Here is a 21468-nt window from a genome sequence, read left to right as displayed (position 1 = left end):
AAGCAAAACAGGAGCTGAGAGCTTATAATCAGACATTTGTCACGACTTGTTTATCTTGCTCTGATTGATGTTGGCATCTAATTGGTCAGTCACTGTACCTAATTGTTTAATGAGTTAGAATTGATGCTGAGGGGGAAAAAATGAAAAGCTGTTTGTTTTTGTGAGTCTGTCTGAAGAAATTGGACAGATTGTGCAAGTGTATGACAGAGAGCATTTTATTTTTTAAAAGGAATTTTGGGGCAATCCGTTTTTTTATGCACTTATGCACTTGATGGTTTTCTGTTTCATGTGCTCGCTTGCCCTTGTTTTTAAACCTGAATTGTGACCCAGTAAATTTTCCCCAGCAGATATATTTTTGTGACTGAAATTCATGCAGGTCTTCTATCAGTAAAAGAGCCAATAAGGCAAGATTATCTATATGAAAAAGAAATGCAGTTACTCAAATACAATGACCCAAGTCATAGTTAAGTAAAAGTAAATATCATTGTTGAATATGCCTTTGTTAAAAGTTAATGTCATGCATATAATGATAATAATAACAATATAATAGTAATGATAATAACAACATGATAATGATAATAATAATCTTCATTTATATAGCACACTTCTTAACAAGGTTACAAAGTGATTGTCCAGATAAATACAATTCAATACAGATAAGTCAAAAGGCAATTAAGTTGACAAAATGCAAAATACATGATACAATACATATGTATAGAACTTGATCAACGTATCTGATATTAAATGTACTTTATCAGTATCAAAAGTAATTTTCTGGCATCAAATGAACTAACCGATTAAAGGATTCAGCATTTAATGTTATCTTGTATTTATTTAAAATCTGATTTCCTATCACTACATTTAAAAAACGGGCCTCTTTGGCTCTCACACAGCATTGCATTTGCAAACTTGCTAAAATGATTAGATAAATGTGGTGGCGTACAACATGTTCTAAGTCACATTCCATCACTGCTCAAGTACCACAGGTGATAACTACAATAACGCAACGCAGATTAAACATTAAGACTGAGACGAGTGGAGGCTAGGTACAGGTACAACCACCGGTTTGCTAATCCTCTTTGACATACTCTGACTGAAAACAGTATAAAGAAAATATATTCAGTGCTTTATCTCATCAACTTGATCGATTTTGGTCAATTTTGCTCATTCTGATTTAATGCCATTAACACGTCGGGACAGGAGCAACAACAGACTGGGAAGGCTGTGAGAGCTGGAGATACACCTGTTTGAACCATTCCACAGATAAACGGGTTCATTACTAACTGGAAGCACATACAGCTGATGTCCTGTTATGATATTTGCTCCCTGAGTCTGCCACTAATTAATGATGGTTCCACTCTATTCCAGTGTCCCAGGAAGCCCCAGCGGTGTGACGGTTATTACACCTGTTCTTTTCATACTGTAACATGTCAAAATTTCTTTCCCAAAGAAAAGATTTATATCTGACAGATTTTTCATGTCGCAACAGCGCAGCCCACGTCTGTCCTCAGCCTGCCTCATGAAAGAGGAATTCACTTCAGCTGCAGCGAGTGAAAGCCAGAAAAGCTCCTGTTGCTCCAGATATTTCAGCCCAGAGATCCAGCTAACCTCTTTTTATTGTATCCTCTACATGAACAATGTGGTTTCATGTTGTTTTGTTGTGTGTGTGTGTTTTTTTTATACACATTAGCCTTTAGATGGCAGCAGAGGTCCACTATAAATTGCAAAGATGATTTGATTCAATAAAGTGATTGAAAAAATGTTAATCTTCAATCTGTATCTTTCTTCAAATTTCTTTACTTGACAATTAACACACAGTTAATCAAGAGTTTAGTACTGAGATTTATTCTTAAGTGAGTTTCAAAATCATACAAAACACACAAGTTTCCACGATCATCGGGTTTCATTATCGCTGGAAATTCCTCCATATTTGCTTCAGTGCTGTTTGTAACGGCGCCATCTTAATTGGCTGCCTGGCGGCCTTCTTCGTCACAGGGAGTTGGTGTCGTGACTTCAGTCGGAGCTGGGATCTGAGGGGGAACAAGTGGGAGCAGCAAGTGAATAAATAAGCCCTCACACACTCATATCAGACAGTGCTGACGATGTTAGCAATCCTGTTACCTGAGTATCCACAGGGGTCTTCAGGGAGTCGCCCTGATTCTTAGTTTGACGCTGCAGAGTCAAAGAACAACAGTTATTCTGTCATCACTATTCACAGACAGTAGATGTAAATTATGTTTTACTTACCCTGAATCTTCTCAGTGGATCGGGCTGAACAGGAGGCTGCTGCTGGGCGATGCCACCTGGAGCTCCCTAAACAAAGACAGCAAGCTTTAGCGATTCATGAATAGTTTCTACAAATCGTCACGTTACCTGTAGCAAAAGTTTGTTGTGGGCTGAAAATCTTCGATGTAGGTGAGAGATTACCATGAGAGGCTGCTGAGGAGGGTTCACTGGGGCCATCTGAGGGAGTCCCATGAAAGGAATCTGCCAAAAGAACACGCAAACAGACATCAGTTGTTTTGGGGTTTTTTTTGTGGCAAACAACATCTTGCGAGTTTTGAAGTTCAACACTAACCGTGTTCACTGCAGGGACAGCGTACACATTGGGAACAGGGGGTGGCACAGCGTAAACAGGAAGTCTGGGAGCAAACTTTGAGAGGGAGAGGGAGGGTTTAAATGCGCCTGTGTACATCAGGGTTATTGTAGTTTAGCATAGAAATCTTCACCATTAGCAGTGTAGATTGTTTATGTGAAAGATCTGATCAGATATTTTGTATTTTATGGTTTGTTTGTTTTTATAATAGTTTCGTATTTGTCATTGCTTTTTTCATTTAGTTTCAAGAGTGTGTTTAGTCTTTTGAGTTTAGTTTTTATCATGTACACTGGCAAAAGACAAGTTTTTTTTTACCTGAGCTTATCACTATCAAGTAAATGTTCATTGCATGATGTAATGGCTATAAAACAATCTGTCCAAATTAGTTCCCTATAAACCTTGATTTCATGATGCAATTTTGTTTTTCACCAGATTGGAAAGTCAGTCCAGCTGGAAACCTGGCACCATTTCTTGCAGCATTACAAACTAAATAAATTATTAAACTCATGTTACTCATGTTACATGTTGTAACTCATGCATTTGTTTTATTTTGTTGTTTCAGTTAGTTTTCATTTTTGCTAATGTTTAGTATTTTTTTTTTCTTTTTAGTTTCTAAAATGTGTTTCACACCCATTTCTGTTTTCAGTTTTAGTTAGCTGTAATTATTTTGGCATCATTATTATTATCTGTCTTATCAGAAATCAAAAGGTGACAGTATTTTCTATCTGCTAATGATGAAGATTCCAGTGACCAGCAGCAGGACAGCACCATCTTGTGGTGTGAATTAGCACTCAGAGAAAACAAGCCATCTTCACCAAAGTAATATAAAGCACACACTGTACTGTTTGTAAATGAATAGTGTTCTTTTTTGTCACAATGGCAAGTTGTTCTCTCTGGTTTTACACCCAGTTTTAATGTTGGTTCACATAATAACCTATGATTATTGCAGAGCTGTATGAAAACACACTTCATTAGTTTGAAATACAATGTTGAGATCTACCATGTATTTTTTTCCCCAGGTAAATCGAGGCATCAAAATGACAATCTGATACTGACCTGAGCAAGCTGCGGCTGCCCAAAGATACCTGCCCCGCCGCCAGCTACCATTGGTGGGTTCAGGCCTCCAGCCATCATCCCAGGGATTACGGCATTTGGCAGTCCTCCGTTCATACCTGCCAATCCTCCGTTTAAACCAACCAATCCTCCGTTCATGCCAGCCAATCCTGCCATCGGTGCTCCATTACCTCCCAACAGTCCTGCGGCCGCCAACAACCTCAGTGTCTGTGGGAAAGGGGAGGAAGAGCATTTGTTATAGACCATGATTTAATTCAAAGTGGTGCACTAATCAGACATATATGATTAGAGTAAATGGCTCTTACCTTGCCTCCTGCATTGACCTGCAATAAGTAAAGACAGCAGAAGTTACATGGTTTGTAAAATAGATAGATAGATAGATAGATAGATAGATAGATAGATAGATAGATAGATAGATAGATAGATAGATAGATAGATAGATAGATAGATAGATAGATAGATAGATAGATAGATAGATAGATAGATAGACTGTACTCACTTGGCAGACACTTGCAACAATTGTTGTGAGGAGGAGAAGCTTCATTTTGCAGCCTGGAACCTGAACCTGTTCTGCTTTCAAGTATGTGCCAAGGTGGACGATACTGTAGTTGCTCTCTGAATTTAGAGCACCTTTTATCAGTCCCAGAGATTATTATGAGCCAATTAGAGCGAAGAACACCGGTCCGTTCATATACTATATTTGTCACCCAAGTGTCATGGTACCGTCTGATGTGACATCTTCTTTTTTTCCTACTGTTTTTCTAAGATTTTAAGAAATGTAAAACGGTGAGTTGGTCATTTTTTTCAAAGACTCCTGACCCCGCTCAACCTCCTGACATTGTTCTCGACAAAGCCGAGCGACCACAAACAATAACAGAGTGATTCAGTGTCTTGGGGAGGGTTTGCGGTGGCTTCTGGCAGCTACTGACTCAAAAACCAGTGTGTGAAACATCTGAGTGTTGCGGGTTGTGGTCACGGGGGGGAAAACAAGTGACTTCAGTGTCAAGTGCTTTGAAGGAGAAATCAGGAAAAACATGTATGCAGCTTCTGCCTAATTAAACACTGACAGAGGAGGCCGTCCAGTGCGTATGGGAAGATGGTTGTTACTTAAAAAAAAAAAAAAAAAAAAAGCAGCTAAGTAAGAATGACAGCTTCTGATTTGTTTGTGTCTGTGTTTTTCTGCTTCTATATTATCATACAAAGTTAAAATACTTGCCTCGGGCATGTCTGGAGGCTTTACTGTAATTTGCGATGAGTCTGTATTTGTTTCAAGCTGATTTTTGCTCACACCAGGCCTAAAGTAACCACTCACGACACAACTCGTGACTTACAAAATGTCCTTTGATTAGTAAAAAAAACTCAGATTTTACAGGTGAACAGGGGCGGATATTTGTCTGTCATGTTTCTTCAGCATATTTTCTCAAGATAGCGATTACATTAATTCCCAGTGTGGTGGCTGGGTATGCCGTCACACAGGCTGTCTGTTTTTTTGGCTGCTGACTGGGCAGCCCACAGACAACCAGGTAAACACCCTCTGTGGAAGTCTGGTCTGGAGCTTTGTGCTAATGACACACTGTCATGCAGCTCAAATTAGGCAACATTTTCTTCCTGTTTGCCGTTTAATGTTGTGGCGAATGACATTTCCCAATGTAATTATGTATACGTGTTTCTATTTGTCTGATACGTGAATTTATAGAGACCGATCTTTTTTTTTACAGGCTTTATAAACAAGACTATGTTACTCCAGGAATTGGGCCTTGACATGAGTAATGTATGAGGGATGTTTTTCATATTTAGAGAACCAAGTCACTGTGTCGTAAGTAGCTGCAAGCAGTGTACTGTAAATAGATATTTGTGCATATTTCTACCAGTCTCTTACACAAACATAAAACCCTTCAGAGGAGCCACACCCATGACCCTAGCTGATGTTTTTGAGAGACATATTTTGGGCTCCAGATGACAAATCAGACATGTTTTGTGTTGCTTTGTTGGAACAAAGAGTCAGCAAAGATACAGCATTTGACTTAAATCATTTATTGGTTATTAGATGTGATAACAGTGATTAATAAAGGTGACATTTGAGCATTAACAGCTAATAATGAGACATCAATCATGATATCTGCGACGTCGTCTCATTTGGACTGCTTCTCCTCCGGCTCCATCCCAGAGCACTCTTCTTCCTCCTCAGCTGCCATCACCTTCATCACGGGAGCCTGAGTCCTCCTGAGGCGAGCTGCCACTGAACGCTGAAACCTCAGTCTGGCGGCTGCCTGACCGCCAGTGGCAGCAATGCCCGCCTGTTGAGGGCTGCTCAGCCCGGCCAGCGAGATCAGATGCACTTGGCCGGGAGTCAACAGGGCGCCCTGTGGGTTCACTCCAGCCACTCTCTGTGGCAGCACAGCAAACACTGGGCCACCCTGAGTCAACGCCCCCTGTGCCCCACCCGTCTGCCCCAAAAGAAATGCCCCAGGTTGTTGGAGAGCTCCGATGGGAATCAGCTGCTGCAGCAGAGGCTGACCTGCTTGGTTCCCAATTGGCTGGAGGAAAAATGAGCCACCAAGTTGGACTAAACGCACCACAAGAGGTTCACCGTTTAGTGGGAGCCCATTTTGAGCCCCAGCATTGGCATTGTTGCCAGCTGCTCCTCCATTAGTATTCACTCCCCCACTGGCAAGTGCCTCAGCACTCCCCGAGGACACACCACCCTCCACCACAACTGCCAAAATCTGAAAGATAACCCACAGTGTGCACAACATGTTTGATCTCAGCCACAGCAGATACACGACAGGTGAACGGCTGCGTCTTTGCTGCGCTTATATAGAGAGCATCAGCGATCGCCAAGAAAGGTCCAATCAGAGCCAAGCACTTTCTCTCAAAACAACAAGTCACCGTAATCACCATGACCGTGCGAGCTGCAGGCTATTTTTTGCTTTGTTACTTTACAGGGCCATTATTCAGGATTATGTGGCAAACCAGGTGCGAGTGACTTGCATTCTCACAGCCATTGTTGCAGAGGTCATATTTTCATGTCACAGTGGCACCAGTTAACTTGACCGAGGGATCAACCATGATATCAGAGCATGAACTGATGTCTCCCAGAGCCGCTTTGGGGTCGACTGGGATCCACCAATATGATGCAATAACTTTATTACAGGACTGTGAAGAATCATCAGCTTTAACACACGGGTGCAGTGAAATATTGTCTGTCATGATATATTGTGAAGTCCACAAAGCTTTAATGAAACATACGATGCAAAGACAAACATTTACAGCATGTTATACTCAGATAAGAAACACAGGTATTGTTTTACATTTTCCTACAATAACACAAGTGTGTGAAATCATCTACTTAGCGTTGATTTAAAGCGTAATTCTGCACTAAATCACTCTGACATACAAACCACAGTTCTATATACAACACCTTTTCTACCAATGAGCTGATGTAAACTTTCCCCCCGGTATGGAATGCATTAGAAAACAGTTTCTGGATAAAACCAGCTAAAAATAAACTCCTTCATATACTCTAATAAAAATTACTAACAGTTAAATCTAAATAACAGAGCGAAGATCCAAATGTCTGAGCTTAGCGTGACACAAAAACAACAGCACTGACCGCCAACACTTGCCCTCTACAGCGGGAGGTCAAGTGAGTTTCTGTACGTGTCAGAGTTCTTTATATTACAGAGGTTCACGGAGGCTTCCTGCGTCAACAAGCTCGAGCGGGAGAGGAGGAACAAAATGAAGCTCAGAATAACTGGTTGACATCCATATCCTCTGTGGAGAAAAATGAAAAGCGAGGATTGATATGATGAAAATTAATAAAATGAACAGTATAACTACTAGACGACAGTCAGAAGATTGTTGTGAAGAATGAAGTTTAAAATTATGACACCAGAAAACAAAAATGTGCCTGAAAAGTTGTCCTTCTTTTGAAAAAATCGTCAAATTCATCTTTGACATTAACAGAGACAGTCTCTCAGCAAGAGTGTGTTGGTTGGAAGCTGTTGCTCTTACCGTTCTTGATGCCAAAACAGGAAGTCCACTCTTTAAAGGACACCTGCTTGTCCTTGTCGGCGTCACACTCTTGGAAGAAGCGGGAGGTGCAGTGCTCCATGGGGACCAGAGGCACTCGAAGTGGGGCGAGCTCCGAGTGGGACAAGAACCTGCAGAAGGATGGATGAAGATCAAATTTTCTATAACTGTGCATGATTTGACTCGTGAACGGGATTTAAAATATACACTGTGAGAGTTGGTTGGAGTTTGATTTGATCTTAGCCAGTCCTTTTCATCTGACACCAGCATGACACATGTTCATCCAGGATCAGAACTTTATATGATATCATATCCAAAAAATGCTCTCTCTGTTGTTAGTATACATACTCTTCAATGTAATATTTCCAATCATTTTTAATGCAGATCGGTCAACCTTTTCTGTTTATGCTGATTTATAACATATATAGGAGAAATAAAAGGATACCTGTGTTATCTATGAAGAGAGTTATCTGTTACTTCAGTGTATATGGCATAGTATTGGCTTCCAAACGCATACTATTAAACACCTATAGGAAGTACTCTTTGAGCATAAATATACCTGTCAGAGGGATGCTGGTCCAGTTGAGCAAACTGCCAGTGCACTGGGTAGATGTACATGTTGTAGTTCTTCTCAAAGTCCTGGGCAAGCAGCTCAACAGAGTGATCACCAGCATGAAGACGCCTCTCGCTCTCAAAGATTTTCTTCACCTACGGAAAACAGAAGACCACACTTTGATTAAAAAAAATACATTTCATGTAATTAGTTCTTTTCCCAAATATACTATGTGACTTTCTTGGCAGACTCACTCGTTGACTGACTGAATGGATACAAATAACACAACAAACTGCAGAGAAATATTATTACTTGAAAGGTGACCTGTGAGGTTTTCTTGATGCAGATGCAGTTACTGAAGTTCTGGATTGTGTATTATTGAGACACAACAAAGCTGTTGAGTTACTATGCCTCATTCATTCATCACATTCATGTTTGCAAGTTTTGCTGCATTTTTTGCCTATTGCCACATTACCATTCACATAACCGCAGCCAATGATGTAAAAACAGACAGGAATGCGTCTTCAGTCAACCACATGTTCATGTCTTTAACACAATTGGGGTTTGATGGTAGTGCTTTGTAGCACTATTATTGGTCAACATCTCCACAGGGTACCTTTAACTTATGGTAAATACACTGTTTTTTTTAGATTATGGTGTTATTGTAGGAAGTCTGAAAATCGCAGTTTTTTCAATACAATGTCAGCACATCTTACTCTAAAATGCTGTTTAGGAGTAAGGAAGCCAGGAGACATGGAGTCATGTTCGTAGAGCTGCAGCAGCACATTCTTCAGCCAGTCCCTCATTCGTAGAGGGAACTGGACCAGCTCGGTGTCCACACATGCAGGTATTACTGAGAGAGAAACGGGGAGAAAGATCAGGGCTGAGCAAACATTTCCTGAACCATATGTCAACTAAAATGTTGGTTTTCATTTATGAGCCCTGCGCAGTGGTTAACGCTCACATTTGCATGGCCCGGTGTAGTCCAGATGAAGTCTGTGTCCTCTCTTTGTGCCCTCCAGGTTGCATTTAGTAGCAAAGAGTTCACATGATGTGTCATATGTTTTGTTGTCCGTCCCACAAACCTACAAAAACAACAAAAACATTAATGCAACGATTAAATGCAAGCCGGTGTTTAAAAACTAGATCGCCCGTACTTACGTGATCAAACTCGTTCACACTGGAAGGACATTCTGACGGCACTTGACACACACAGGCCGGCTTACTGTCTGAGCCAAGTTTACACGTCTTTCCACGTTTGCAGGGGAAGTTATCACACGGATCTGTGAGAAAAAAAACAGGCACTGTGATGACCTTTGACTCAAACTTAAAACCAGTGATCAAGAATCATTTTCACGTCTAGTTTTTTTTTTTTTTTTTTCATTTTATTGTGTGATAGCTGGAATCCACGCACACCACCCTTTACATTCCACCGCTGTTTGAGTTTGCACAGTGATTAAATTCAACTTGATCTCTATTATTCACTCCTTAAGCCTGCAGAGCTGTGTTTTGGTAGTGGCTGTGAAGCAGAGTGACACTATTCATGCGGAAGCTTCAGCAAAATGAGCCGGTCAGCAGATTCCCCTGCGAGGCTGTTGGCATAGTGCATTAGTCAATATGGTGACTAACCAGCAGGGGACTCTGGGTGGTGTACGCCTCCACCAAGAGAGGACCTGGAACTGGGGTAGAGATCCACTGTGGCTCTGATCTGCACTGGGTTCATTCCGACTAAAGGACCCTGGAAATGTGCACAGGAAGCATTAAAAGGCAATTACTTGAGATATAGGGGACATAGTTAGAGCATTACAGCTGAAGCACATGTCACATAAAAAACCTGCAATAACAGATGTTTGGCCACTTGGGGGCAGCAGAAAGTTGCATTAAGACTGACATGTAACCTTAATTTAGAAGGCTAAATTGTTACCAAATCTCACCTGTTTACCTGGACGTCCTCACCACATAAATGACCGTATAGGCCATCTGTGCTAGTGGCTTTTTACGACTCATACACACGTTTATGGTTAGGTGGTGGCCATAGCAATTACAAAGGGAGCAAAGGAGGAATTCAGGCTCGGGGTGGATGAATCAGTCAAACACATCCAGACTTTCACCCAAGAAACTGCTGTGTGTCCTTTTTATTTCATGAGACTTCTCTCAGTCAAAACACTGAAAAAAAGACTAGTTTGAATATGCCATAAAATAGCGCGCAACAATTGCAGATGAAAATCTATCACGCTGAAATGTTACCAAATCAAACACACCATTATCTTGGGAAAAGTTTCAGATTTCTTTGGGTTTGAACATTTCTTTTGAACACTTTTGGGATAAACATTTGGGGTACATGTCATTTTGGAAATCAACCTAAATCGTTGAGGCATTACAACTTGTTGCTGTTTATCCACCCAGCAGCAACATTGGGGTTTACGTCTTCTCTTTTTAGCTCCATCTTTGGTCTGCACCAACATTTCTGGGTCTTTAGCTGCTCAATGCTCCATTATGTTAAAACACAGCTATGACAGCACTGAGAGTTAACCAAAACAGTCAAGTTCTGGGCCATAAAACTACCACGTAAAATAACTGTAATCTATTGTAAATGTAAAAATGTTTATTATGGCTGCTTTGAAAAGAGTAATTGGACATATTACCCATTTTCCTGCCCTTCTCCTCTTTGCCTTGTGGACTGTATTGTCGATGCTGCTGCCCTCAGACTCAGTGGGCTCCTGCTGACTCTGTTCCTGTCCAGATGGTGTCTCTTCACTCTGTGGAGAGTGCTTCCTTGCCCTCTGGTTCTTCTTTTGCTTCCTTGTCTTTCCCTTGGTGTGGTTCTTACTCTTCTCTTCGTCCTTCTCAGCCGCCCTGGACCCGGATTCAAGTTCTGCAGCACCTATCGGTTCATCATTTGCCTCGGTTTCTTTCTTATCGACACTCATCTCTTTGGACTTGGCCTCTGAATCTTTGTCCTTGTCCTGATCAGACACTTCATCGCTGTCCATTGCCTGAGTGTTTTGTACATCTTGGTCATAGTCATCGGCGATGGTTGGAAGTTCTTTCTCGCTGGTTTCCTTCTCTTTAACATCTGTTTTTAAAAGAGGCTGTGTGTCTGCAGCAGTGTGGGGGCGTTTTTTGGTGGATACAATCCTCAGAGGTTGTAGGATGCCACTATCAGCTGCATAGTCAAGGTCAACAGGGATCTCTGAGTCCGTGCTGCCATCTGTTTCCTCCAGCAGTGGCCCCTGCTCCTCGCTCTCTGCTATTTTATCAACAGATTTTTCCTCCTTTCCCTCAAGTGGCACCTGTTCCACCACCACCTCTTCTTTGTCCAGCATTTCAGTATCTTCAGCACCCTCCTCCTTCACCGCTTCTCCCTCATTTGTCACCTCTTTAGAGTCTTCTGCTTTGTCATCCAACTTCTTCTCTTCCACCTCAGCCTCCTCATCCTCAGCGATCTCGCCGGCCTCCATCTTGCCTTTCACTGCTTGCGCTTCTTCTTCCTCTTTTTCCTCCTCCTCCATCGCTCTTTCCTCTGCTTCCTGCTCTTCCTCCGCTTCTTTCTTCAGGAGGTCCACCAGTTCCTCCTCACTCAGCAGGACTGCGGTGCTCTTGTCACCCTTTTCAGACGCCTCAAACTCTCCCTCTTCCTTGTTAGCGTTAGCATTGCCCTCAGAGCTCAGTTCCTCATCCTCCTGCTCATGGCTGCTGGCCTCAAACGGCACCAAAGTGGGTAAGACCTGTGGCTTGTTGGCCTCCTCCGTGATGATGTCCTTGTTCAGAAGAAAAGAAGAATCTTCATTTTAAAACATGAAATCACTTTAACTTTTCCACTACTTTTAAAAGAGTCCTGTAGTACCTTTTCTTTGGCTGTGTGTGGAGTCTTACGCAATCCATGATGTTTTCCATGATGATGTTTACTTTTTACCTAAACATAATGGGGATATAATAACGTACATGCTTTCATTTAATGCCAAAATTGCAGCAAACACATGTCACATCACATCTTTTGTTTGGGAGGGCTCTCATGGTAAAGTTCGGTGTCAGTCAAGAGGAATATAAGCGGCTTTGCTACTCACAGACAGGGCAAATGTTGCTGCCAGTAAGCACAGGAATACTAAACAGGCCCTCATACCTGAAACATTGAAATCAAAAAAGCAAAGATTAATTACATTGTGCTAATTTGCATGAAAATTGATTTCACAGAAAGGACTGAAAAAAAAATCCCTCAAAAAAAACAATCAACGCATTATAATCTGACTTCTGTCTGGTCACAACAAGAGACGTGAACTTGGCACATCTTTCAAAGTCAAAAACAGATGAGAGCATCTCTGCTGCCAACGCTTTCATGACAGCAGAGCGGCGGGATTGGCCTCCGCCGTTGTCAAGGTTACGGACCTCTGAGATGCGCCTCTCTCTCTCAAAAGTCACATTCAGAGCTAAAGTAAACATCAGAAGCTACCAGACTGGAAAAAAGTTGACTAAGTCCACAAACTTGTCTCCCGGGACGGAAACAAAACAGACTCTACTGAGCCTGTCCAGCGGAACAATAGCTCACTGGTTCAGACCAGTAAACCCCAGATAGGTGCAGACTGGGGGTTGGAGGGGGGGGGTGCATGAAAATTCATCAAAGGCAATTAATCAGACATTTTTATTAGATTTTTACAATACCGAGGGTGAATGAAACGTTCAGATTTTAGATAATCCTTTAATTTAACACCCACGTAACATTATAGTCAAAAATGTAGCTTTCAAAACAAACTCTTTGTGTCACTTATGAGGATATTTCACAACAATAAAGTATATGCTGTTACATAAATTATGCATAGCTGTCAGTAAGCAACATTTGAATGTGCCTATGTCATTTACAATGTACATCATAGTGTAGACAAAATATTTATATTCATTATCACTCTCAGTTTATAGAAAGTAATTAAGTCAACAACATTTGCGTGGAGCATCTAGGCAAGGTTTTTGCTATATATCACAAAAGAGGCGGCAGGATAACGCAGCAAACTGTCCACATAACAAGTTCAAGTGCAAACAAAATCAGAAAGCAAGATGTCACACACATTTCTGTTCCATCAATGAAAAATAACCCTTCAAAACAATTAAAAGGCCAGAGTAATTAGGATGTTTTTTTTTTACCTGAGGCTGGCGGTTGCAAGAGAAATGAGAATCCCGCACAAACACCAGTACGACGTGCCTGTGTTGAACCTGTGAAGATTTCCTTTTGTATTCCCGACAGCGCTCACACTGTCCACACAAACACATACACACACACACACACAGTTTTTTTTCTGGGTCTCTGGTGCCAGTGCTTTTCTAACGTTGGGAGGGTCTCTGTGGGCTGCAGAGTGTGGTGGGAATTATTGTGTTTCTTCGCTGAGAACGAATAAAAGGTGAATCAACAAAAAGTTGTGTTATTCAATAGAATGATAAAATAAAGAATAACAGAGTCAGTTTATTTTAGCTGAGAGGACAGAGCTCAGTACACCCGAGTGCACTTGGTGAGTCTCACACAGACGTACAGACCGTCACAATTTAAGTGATAAAACGTAGGAAAGGGAGAGCTGGGAAGGAAAACTGTTAGATGGCATTGAGCACAATCACAGCACCTGCTTTGAGCTGATAAGTTTCATGAGAATCTGTTGGCCCACGCAGCAGAGCAAGTTTCTCACACACAAACGAAACGTACCTGGACGTTGATAAATTGTGCTTCTACAGAGAGAGGGAGAGGAACACTGAACCTCATGGGTGTTTTGCCCTTAAAAAACTTTAATATCTAAAAGAAAGCAGCAAAAGCAGCAAATAATCCACTTGTGAATTCCACTAACCTTCTACTAATTTTATGACATTTATCCTGATCCTTATCCTTACACACATATATGATACTGGACTCGAGGAAGGAGTAGTCTATGGGTAATGGAATATAAAAGCAATTTAAGGTTGCTTTATTGCTGTTTAGCTATACTTCTCAGTACAGTCTATCAGTCTGGATGATATTTTTGGTTTTGCCTTTTCTTTATTTTCAGGAATATCTGAACAAGTATATTATGTGTAGGTTGTTTAAATGTTGGTAAAGGTTAAAGCTGAACCTCTGTGCGATACTTGTCACATGGAACATGGTTTTATGGACAGAATTAACGTGTACACTTGGCCACTAGATGTCACTCTGTCCCAAGTCTTAAAGCCACTGATACAACGTGTTGTATGTGTTAAAAATTTGTTGTGATGATTCTTACCAAAGCCAGGAAGGTACAGGATGATTAACACCATGGTAAATATTTATCAGCAGCTGCTTTTAATACGTTATTAACCTCATCCACTGATGATGTCAGCAGGAAGGGCTGTATCACATATTAGTTCAAGATTTAACACACTCAACACACCACCATTTGACAAAGTGGGCTCATCTCCAGGGCCATTTATTCCAAACAGCTCTGTAATGATTGGGCAAACTCTGCCCGCTGATTAAGATTGTGTGCTATGACTGAAAGCTCCAGAACAGTTAATAAATGGACCTCGAGGTGAGATTTAAGGTTTATCACCTGCTGGCTTAACTACGATTCATGATATATATCAATGCCACAGTGGCTTTTTAGTGATACCAGAATACACCTGTCATCTTTTATACATCACTTTATAACAACTATACCAACATTACCACTTTGTACTTTTCAGTGTTTGAAAAAATATTCCAATACAGTTAATAATTATCTTTTGAAAGAAGGGGTCAGTAACCATACAGTGTATCACAATATCAAAGTAATGTCACCTTTTTTTTTACTAAATGTATGTTTCCTGTTTTATTTTGTAAACTGCATCCTCATGTGTCATGGTTTCCTGTCTTTTTGTCTCTATTTAAACCTCTGCTTACCTGTGTTTCATTAGCTATCAGCCCTGATTATTTATTATTATCTGTGTCTTTCCTTCACGCTTCGTTTTTTCCACCTTTGTCCTCATGTCAGTCCAGTGTTTCTCATCTGTTCCATGGCCCTGTCTTCTTGTGTTTTGCCTGTGTCCTCATCATGCCATTATCCTGGTTTTTCCTCAGTTAAGTTTTGTGGTTTGTGGTTCGCTGGTTTTTTCAGTCATGGATTACTCTCGTTTTGTTGTCAGCCTTTGGTTGCTTGCATTTTGGATTATGGATGTATGGACTACAGCTTCTGATAATTAAAGCTGGCTTTGTTTTTCTCACTTTTGGGTTCCTTTTGTGTGAAGTCTGACATACAGTCACCTATTTTGGTATCTAAATGACATAATCCAATTATATTTATTCCATTACTCCAAAGCATGGTTATATTCAAGCGAATATGGATTGTTTTAACCAATGTAAAGGTGTTCATTTAACAATTTAGAAACACTCTGTTACAAATCCTGCATTCATAACTTTACTTGAGTAAAAGCACTGAAATATTTGCAGCAGAGTGTATTTTAAGTAACAAACGTAAAAGTACTCATAATGTAGACTGGCCCATTTCAGAAAAATACATATAATTGGATTATAATTATTGATGCATAATGTGTAAGCATCACTTTAATTTAAGATCCCTGGGCAGTTATTTTGGACTAACAAGACCAACCCCCGGCATAATTAATGTGGAGAGAGACAGAACTTTATATAGTCAACTGTTAACATAAAAACAACATAATCACCCGTAAAAACTGCTTAACAAGCACCTGTTTGGTGACTTTGCCCCAAAACAAGCTTTAGAACGTATTTTTCCCACATAGTTTATACTTCTACTTCTTCTACTACTTTGCTTTATATACCTCTGAATAGCACCAAACACATAGATCATGGTATGTTATTGATTGGGCTACTGACATAATCTAGTAACCATGTGAATCTACAAAGCAACTAGTAACTAAATTTATAGTAGTGGAGTAAAAACAAAATACTTCCACTCTGAAATGTAGTGAAATAGAGGAACAAAGACGCTTTAGTTGGATAAAGTCAAGTTAAATACACAACAATTGTTCAGTATTTGAGTAAATGTACTCTACCGCAGTATATAGCTGAAAAACACTTTGCCCTGCAGGTTTCTGTTCCTCACTGATTAGATAATCATTAACTGGACCCCTTGCAACAAAAGCCTGCTTTAATCAGGCTCGTGAGGATCAGATTACTTATTTTGCTTCTGTAAATGGTCAGTCACATTAAAGAAAACCGATAAGATGTACCAGAAGCCTGTCTGAGAGGGTTGATCCGTCATAAAACTTAAGTAACCTGAGGGCAGGCGCTGTTGACTGGTGGTCTGTGAGGCCACAACAAGCATCAATCATCCTCTCCTCCTTCCTCCCTCGTTCTAAAGCAGGAACTTACAACAACTGGTAGCTGTGGTTTTGGCAAACAGCTCCAGACTGGTGAACATCCAGTCTAATTATATGTTGCTTTTGTACGGTTGAAATCCAAAGCGAGGCTGAACAAGAAATTCTCTCATCTTATTCTGGGCCCGACCATATATGGACATCCTGGAAGCAATTACGAGGCTCGGGGAGGAAATACAGAAGTCTTTATTTAGGATTTCTACTGTACATGCCCTATTTTTCCAAGAATGAGCCCTGTTTCCAACAACAGCATGTAACACTGAGGACGAAAAGTTGCACAACGTGGTTTTCTTTTATTGTTTTTTGATCGTCTCATTGGTGTATTGACCCTTAAAGGTCCAATTTTGTAGAAAACTTCACTCCCGACTCGTCAGTTGAGACTCAAAAAGCAACTTTTCTTACAAACACGACCTATAATGTGTGACTACAGTTCACAAGCTTCCTTGTTATTAAGATAAATTTCATCTTTCCATTTGATGTTCTCCGGAAGTATTTGGTGTCTACCCTTGGGCAGGGCACCACCTCAAACTCTGATTAATGAATTATTATACAACAATTAAACTCGGATCATTTGTTGACTAGACAGTAAAGAAAACATCCATTTCACCGGAAACAAGCATGACCCTGTCTGGCCCTCCTTTCTCTCTGAGTGGGCGCGAATTTGTTTTTTCACGAGGCCACAAACCCTATGGTTTAGTGTGCAGAGCTATATTTCACTGAAGACATGAGAGGGGGTGGAGGATATTCAGTGACTGAATGAAACAACTGTGTGTGTGTGTGTGTGTGTGTGTGTGTGTGTGTGTGTGTGTGTGTGTGTGTGTGTGTGTGTGTTCAATCATTATCGTGCCAGAGTGTGTTTGTTTTGAGCTCTAACTCCCCGGAAAAAAAATAAAAAATACACCTTGGCGTGTCGACAGCCGAGAGAGACACTCCGGAAGGAAGTGATGCAATCATTTCAATTAAGACGACTTATATACAGTCATGCTGGGAGTTTCCTACAGCATATCCACACATCGAACTCTTACAGCCTCAACTGCCAGCTTCCACCCGTTGCTCGGGAATAGACTCCGGGTTCTCCTGTTTGCATCTGCAGCCACTGAACGAAGACCACCGACAGAAGATTTTTGTCACATTGGCTCTGACACTAACGGACAAGAAGGTAACCGATCATACGTTGACTGATTTGTTATTTAACTCCATGCTTTGGCTCATAACTTTTCTGGCATGTAGTCTGACTTGCTGATTTTTTTTTTTTTTTTCACATAATTGAATCGTTATTGTGCTTCAAGTGAAACATGTATTCATTCATTCACTGCATGAAAAATTATGCTAGATAACTTCTATATAAATAGAGTGTTTACATAAACATATTTTGCATTTTTTTAAGTGTTTATTCATCTTGGGTGTCATTTTTTGTGTTTTCATGTTTCATGTGTCATGTTTAAATCTACCTTAAATTTCATGTGAGGGATGAAGTGTTTAAAATTGGATTAAACCAATATTAATCACATACTATGTGTCTGTTACAGAATGAAGATTACCATTACGTTATGCCTGATTGGAGCAATTTTTGCCAACCCAGTAAGTATGAGATGGAGAAAATAAAACTCTTAAACATGCTTATGAATCTAAACACTGTGCAAATTAAAATGCTTGCTTCACTCTGCAGATTAATTCACCTGATGTGTTAATGGTATATGATGTTGAAGAACCTAACAAGCTAAACAGGATCAGATTCTTTCATTCATTGAACACTGAGATTCACTGAACATTTAGCCAATACTGTCTGGACTCTTCTACTTTTAAAAGCATTGCTGTGAACAATCCTCTTTGTGCTGCTCTCTTTCTCGCAGTTGAGTCTAGTTTAGTCCTTGATCTGTGATTCCTTTCTTTCAGATTTCCCATAATGTGGTTTTGGAATCAAGCGAGTTTGATCCAAACACGGTGAGTGCTTTTTAAAAATCAGTCCTCCCTTCCCTTACAATGCACTTGTAACTTTTACACATAAATCATTCGACGGCAGTCAAGTTGAGTTCCTTCGGACACAGTCAGCAAAAAATCCAACAATAGGTGCGGTTACTCAAAGTGTCTCCAGACCTCAAGAGCATTTCAGACTGTTGTTTACTATACTCTGTGTCTGGAGTCGTTTACGAAGTGAAGGCTTGCCCAGGCAATGGTTGCCAGAATCTTAAATCAATGTGATGATTGTTGGTGTTGCAGTCATATGGTGCAATTAAATACCCTGTGGTGTGTTTGCTAACTTGGTCTTTTTTTTTTTTTATCTCTCAGACTGAAAGTATGTCTGTTTCACAATCATCTGAAAATGACACTTCAGAGATTAAGGTAATATGCACATGTCTTCAAGTAATGAGGAAATGGCTGTTTTATGATGCCTTGATGACTTTTTGCATCACTTTTGATTGCTGATTTTTATCTAAATGGCTGTTTATATTTATATTTCTGTCACAGAGCTCTGAAGAAACTTCCTCAAGCCAAGTAAGTTATTTACTGACTTATTGAAAATATGTATGAAAATGTAATGATATGCTGTCAATGTGTCTAAATTCCCCTTTTATAATTGTAATCTTTACAGAGTCAGAGTTCAGAGTCAGAATCTGTAGAAACCACATCAGAGGACACGGTGGGTTTTATCATCACTCTTTTTCTTGTCTTTATCTCTTTTTTATTTTTATTTTTTTATTGTGGGGTTAGGGTTAGTGTTAGACATGGCAGGGCATGGCATCATTTTATAAAAGGCTGTGATTCTTTTCCGCAAACAGACTTCCGAGGAGAGTGACAGTCAATCAGTTGAGGATGACGAGGTAAGTCCAACGAAATCAAGTACTTTATCAGACCCATAATGCTTTGCATCTCTTAATGTGTGCACAACATCCCTCTGTTCCCCACTTAGCTCGTGTATTCTCTGTATTTCCACAGACGGACTCGTTGGCTGAAACGAGAGACGACAGCATGGGCAGTGAGGAGAACGTCAGAAAGGTGAGATAAACATTTTTGCGCTCTAAACTGTCCTGCCTCTGCTGAGATGACAGATTTAATGACAATATCTGCTTATTCTCCGCATCAGAGTTGGGTTCGAGTGTTTGCAAGTGTCATCAAGGCCCTGAGTGCAGAGGACAACAGCAGCACAGAGGTCAACGGAGGTCAGTCGGACCAACTGCCCGAGAAGCAGCCCACTCAAACCTCCACCGCCTCCCATGGTGACACGAAGCTTCAGCTGGTGGATAAGCCCGCCGCCAGCAGCGACACCACGAGCGAGAGCGCGGACACCGGTGAAGTTACCGCCGTAACAGCTGCCGCCAGTGACAGCAGTGAGAGCAACAGCAGCGAGAGCAACGAGACCAGCGAGACCAGTGACAGCAGTGACACCAGCGAGAGCACCGAGGACAGCAATGCCAGCGACAGCATGGAACAACTCAGAACCCCGGGCTGTGTGAACGGAACTGAGAGCTGTGAAAGCGAAGAGTATTTCTTCCAGGACATAGGAGACGACGGCCATCATCACTCAGTGGACAATCTGATGGTGCCAGACGAGGATGAAAGGGAGTTATTTCTAAGGAGATGATGACCTGCTCTTGTGCAGCTCCACTATGAACTACACCAACATTAAAATGACGTTCCTGATGAGCTCAGGATGACACTCTTGCCCATCACTTCTGAATGCTGATTTGGGCATTATAATGTTATCTGCAGCTGATTTTTTTTGTGTGTCTGTGTGTGTGTGTGTGTGTGTGTGTGTGTGTGTGTGATTATTACTGTGATGAATATAGCCTCAGCATTTACACTGTTTTGGAAATAATAATAAAATACTATAACCCTAATATCGGGTGCCTGTGTGTTTTTATATAATCATTCAGACCGAGGGAGCAGTGGAAAGTATCAGGTACACCTACTTGATTACTTAAAGGGTAATTCAGTCATCTATTCAGTCAGTCTCACCTCTGTGCTTATGTCCATGAAACATTTCTGGAGCTTCACAGCGAAATTGTGTGCAGCATTCTCCTAAACAACTGAAGTAAATGGGGGCTTGTTTTAAAATGTGCAAAAACAACCTGAAAAAATCCAATGTAAAATGGCTTCATACAGTTGTCTGTCATAATCCAATTCTACGGAAGCCCAGAGATTGATTGTAAAAGATGCTATTTTCACCCTTTTTAAAGCTGCAATCTTCACAGCGGCTGCTTAGCTAAGACACCCACAGCTGAAGTGGGTGCATGATATCCGCCGTGACTTGAGGGTGCAAATAAACTCTTTTCAAATAAATTTGGGATCTCAGGGCTTCCAGACATTTGGGTTACATCAGACGAGCTGTATGGAACCATTTTATGTGTCTATTCTGCTTGTTTTTACGTATTGAAACAAGTCCTCATCTACCCCATTTGTTTAGGAGAATGCTGTAGAGCTGTTTTACTGTGAAGCGCCAGAAAATGTTTTGTGGACTATGAAACTTCACCTTCCTTTCCATCGGTGAGTAGATAATGACTGAATTTTTATTTTTGTGTTAACTTATCCCCTAATTAGCCTAGAGCAGTGGTTTTTGAATATTTGGTGTCCACAGCATACCAAAGGGCAAGCTAAAATCCAAAGGAATATCTGTATTTGTGCACATAAGAAATGGCCTCCCTCCTGAACTATTTCTTTGCTTCTTTTCCATTGCCCATCACGGCCGGTTAGCTCAGTTGGTTAGAGCGTGGTGCTAATAACGCCAAGGTCGCGGGTTCGATCCCCGTACGGGCCAGCCCGATGTTTTTCTGTTTGTTTTTTTTTTTAATTATATTTGTGAAATAATGTATTAATTTATTTAAGTAGTGTGCAACACCTGATCTTATAAGGGAACCCTTTATGCAAGAACATATGGTTGGACATCAATCTC

General features: G+C 40.8%; 3 protein-coding genes and 1 non-coding gene across 5 annotated transcripts; 2 read left to right on the top strand and 2 right to left on the bottom strand.

Moving 5' to 3' along the window:
* Positions 1–1830: 1830 nt before the first annotated feature.
* scpp9 (secretory calcium-binding phosphoprotein 9) lies at positions 1831–4249 on the bottom strand. The gene is made up of 8 exons (XM_037109041.1): positions 4170–4249; positions 3976–3993; positions 3653–3877; positions 2579–2653; positions 2428–2487; positions 2248–2313; positions 2122–2172; positions 1831–2030 (listed from the first exon to the last, which is right to left on the bottom strand). Exons 1-8 carry the CDS (start codon positions 4212–4214, stop codon positions 1962–1964), a joined length of 609 nt encoding a protein of 202 aa, XP_036964936.1. The 5' UTR covers positions 4215–4249; the 3' UTR covers positions 1831–1961.
* Positions 4250–6872: 2623 nt separating this feature from the next.
* On the bottom strand, positions 6873–13736 carry sparcl1 (SPARC-like 1). 2 transcript variants are annotated; one of them, XM_037085068.1, is made up of 11 exons: positions 13392–13736; positions 12323–12378; positions 12103–12171; positions 10901–12016; positions 9885–9993; positions 9417–9538; positions 9220–9340; positions 8972–9108; positions 8262–8410; positions 7685–7833; positions 6873–7444 (listed from the first exon to the last, which is right to left on the bottom strand). In XM_037085068.1, exons 2-11 carry the CDS (start codon positions 12374–12376, stop codon positions 7416–7418), a joined length of 2055 nt encoding a protein of 684 aa, XP_036940963.1. In that variant the 5' UTR covers positions 12377–12378; positions 13392–13736; the 3' UTR covers positions 6873–7415. The 2 variants fall into 2 exon arrangements, with proteins under 2 accessions (XP_036940963.1, XP_036941681.1); XM_037085786.1 differs by lacking the exon at positions 13392–13736 and adding an exon at positions 12642–12690.
* A 3043-nt stretch (positions 13737–16779) lies between these two features.
* Positions 16780–20340, top strand: scpp1 (secretory calcium-binding phosphoprotein 1). The gene is made up of 9 exons (XM_037099604.1): positions 16780–17736; positions 18107–18158; positions 18474–18521; positions 18867–18920; positions 19047–19073; positions 19171–19218; positions 19358–19399; positions 19515–19574; positions 19663–20340. The coding sequence occupies exons 2-9, from the start codon at positions 18108–18110 to the stop codon at positions 20158–20160; spliced, it is 828 nt and encodes a 275-aa protein (XP_036955499.1). The 5' UTR covers positions 16780–17736; position 18107; the 3' UTR covers positions 20161–20340.
* A 919-nt stretch (positions 20341–21259) lies between these two features.
* On the top strand, positions 21260–21333 carry trnai-aau. Its single transcript has one exon. It is a non-coding gene; the product is annotated as a tRNA-Ile (tRNA).
* The last annotated feature ends 135 nt before the right edge of the window (positions 21334–21468 follow it).

The sequence above is a fragment of the Acanthopagrus latus genome, chromosome 1 (genome assembly GCF_904848185.1).
Source record: "Acanthopagrus latus isolate v.2019 chromosome 1, fAcaLat1.1, whole genome shotgun sequence".
In the NCBI taxonomy this organism is placed as follows: Eukaryota; Metazoa; Chordata; class Actinopteri; order Spariformes; family Sparidae; genus Acanthopagrus; species Acanthopagrus latus.
This window is presented reverse-complemented; position numbering and strand designations above follow the sequence as displayed.